The sequence below is a fragment of the Cebus imitator genome, unplaced genomic scaffold (assembly GCF_001604975.1).
Source record: "Cebus imitator isolate Cc_AM_T3 unplaced genomic scaffold, Cebus_imitator-1.0 Scaffold171, whole genome shotgun sequence".
NCBI lineage: Eukaryota > Metazoa > Chordata > Mammalia > Primates > Cebidae > Cebus > Cebus imitator.
In genome coordinates this window covers 441,449-442,790 of record NW_016107486.1, presented here as the reverse complement: position 1 = coordinate 442,790, position 1,342 = coordinate 441,449, and the positions used below count along the sequence as shown (strand labels likewise).

General features: G+C 39.3%; 1 protein-coding gene across 1 annotated transcript; it reads left to right on the top strand.

The window, feature by feature from the left end:
• On the top strand, window positions 1–1,306 carry LOC108315425 (pre-mRNA-splicing factor SPF27). Its single transcript, XM_017544764.2, has one exon. It carries the CDS (start codon window positions 72–74, stop codon window positions 747–749), a length of 678 nt encoding a protein of 225 aa, XP_017400253.1. The 5' UTR covers window positions 1–71; the 3' UTR covers window positions 750–1,306.
• Window positions 1,307–1,342: the final 36 nt, after the last annotated feature.

Sequence of the window (1,342 nt, the reverse complement as noted above, 5' to 3'; positions counted from 1 at the left end):
CTGAAAGATACCTTGAGCAGAACTGAATTTACGCACACGAAGAAAACGCAGCCAAATCTGAGTTTTCCACAATGGCGGGCACGGGTTTGGTGGCTGGAGAGGTTGTGGTGGATGCGCTGCCGTATTTTGATCAAGGTTATGAAGCTCCTGGTGTGCGGGAAGCGGCTGCAGCGCTGGTGGAGGAGGAAACTCGCAGATACCGACCTACTAAGAACTACCTGAGCTACCTGACAGCCCCGGATTATTCTGCCTTTGAAACTGACATAATGAGAAATGAATTTGAAAGACTGGCTGCTCGACAACCAATTGAATTGCTCAGTATGAAACGATATGAGCTTCCAGCCCCTTCCTCTGGTCAAAAAAATGACATTACTGCATGGCAAGAATGTGTAAACAATTCTATGGCCCAGTTGGAGCATCAAGCAGTTAGAATTGAGAATCTGGAACTAATGTCACAGCATGGATGTAATGCCTGGAAAGTATACATTGAAAATCTAGTTCATATGATTGAACACGCACAGAAAGAACTTCAGAAGTTAAGAAAACATATTCAGGATTTAAACTGGCAGAGAAAGAACATGCAACTCACAGCTGGATCTAAATTGAGAGAAATGGAGTCAAATTGGGTATCCCTGGTCAGTAAGAATTACGAGATTGAACGGACAATTGTTCAGCTAGAAAATGAAATCTATCAAATTAAGCAGCAACATGGAGAGGCAAACAAAGAAAACATCCGGCAAGATTTCTGAGAAGACAGTTTAGCAGGTAGAAGAAAAGTTGGGCTTTCACAAAAAGCATCTGAGCTTTTAATTAAGTGTGAAGGGCAACAGCATCTTCCCCCAAAACCATTGACGTTTAAATGTTTAGAAATCGTAGAATGTGTGGACTGCTGTAGTAATTCTATTTGTATATCTCAACAGAATTAAAATGTCTAGCTTGTTGGTATTTTTTTAGCCATTAAAAAAATAATCTTTAGACTTTCAAAATAAGTACGATTTTAGAATAATTTTATGTCATAGAATTAAGTTTGAGCTATGGGGGCCATATTTTGTATCGAAGGATGTTTATTTAAAGCTTTCAACATGTACAGGAAGTTGGCAACTTCTGGTTTATGACTTTGTCTAATAAAGAGAGAGTTCCAAACACGTTATTGATTACCAAACAAGACTTCAGAAATATAGTGACTGTACAGTCATCATTACCGTCATCATAGGTAACAGTTATATCAAACAATATGTGCTGAACACTGTTCTGAACACTTTAGGTAGATGAACTAGATGTATATGAATAAAAATCATTTGGTTCTTTGCCGGGCGCGGTGGCTCAAGCCTGTAATCCCAGC

Excerpts from the sequence above, each read along its gene's own strand:
- LOC108315425 (XM_017544764.2), top strand. The coding sequence starts at position 72 with ATGGCGGGCACGGGTTTGGTGGCTGGAGAGGTTGTGGTGGATGCGCTG.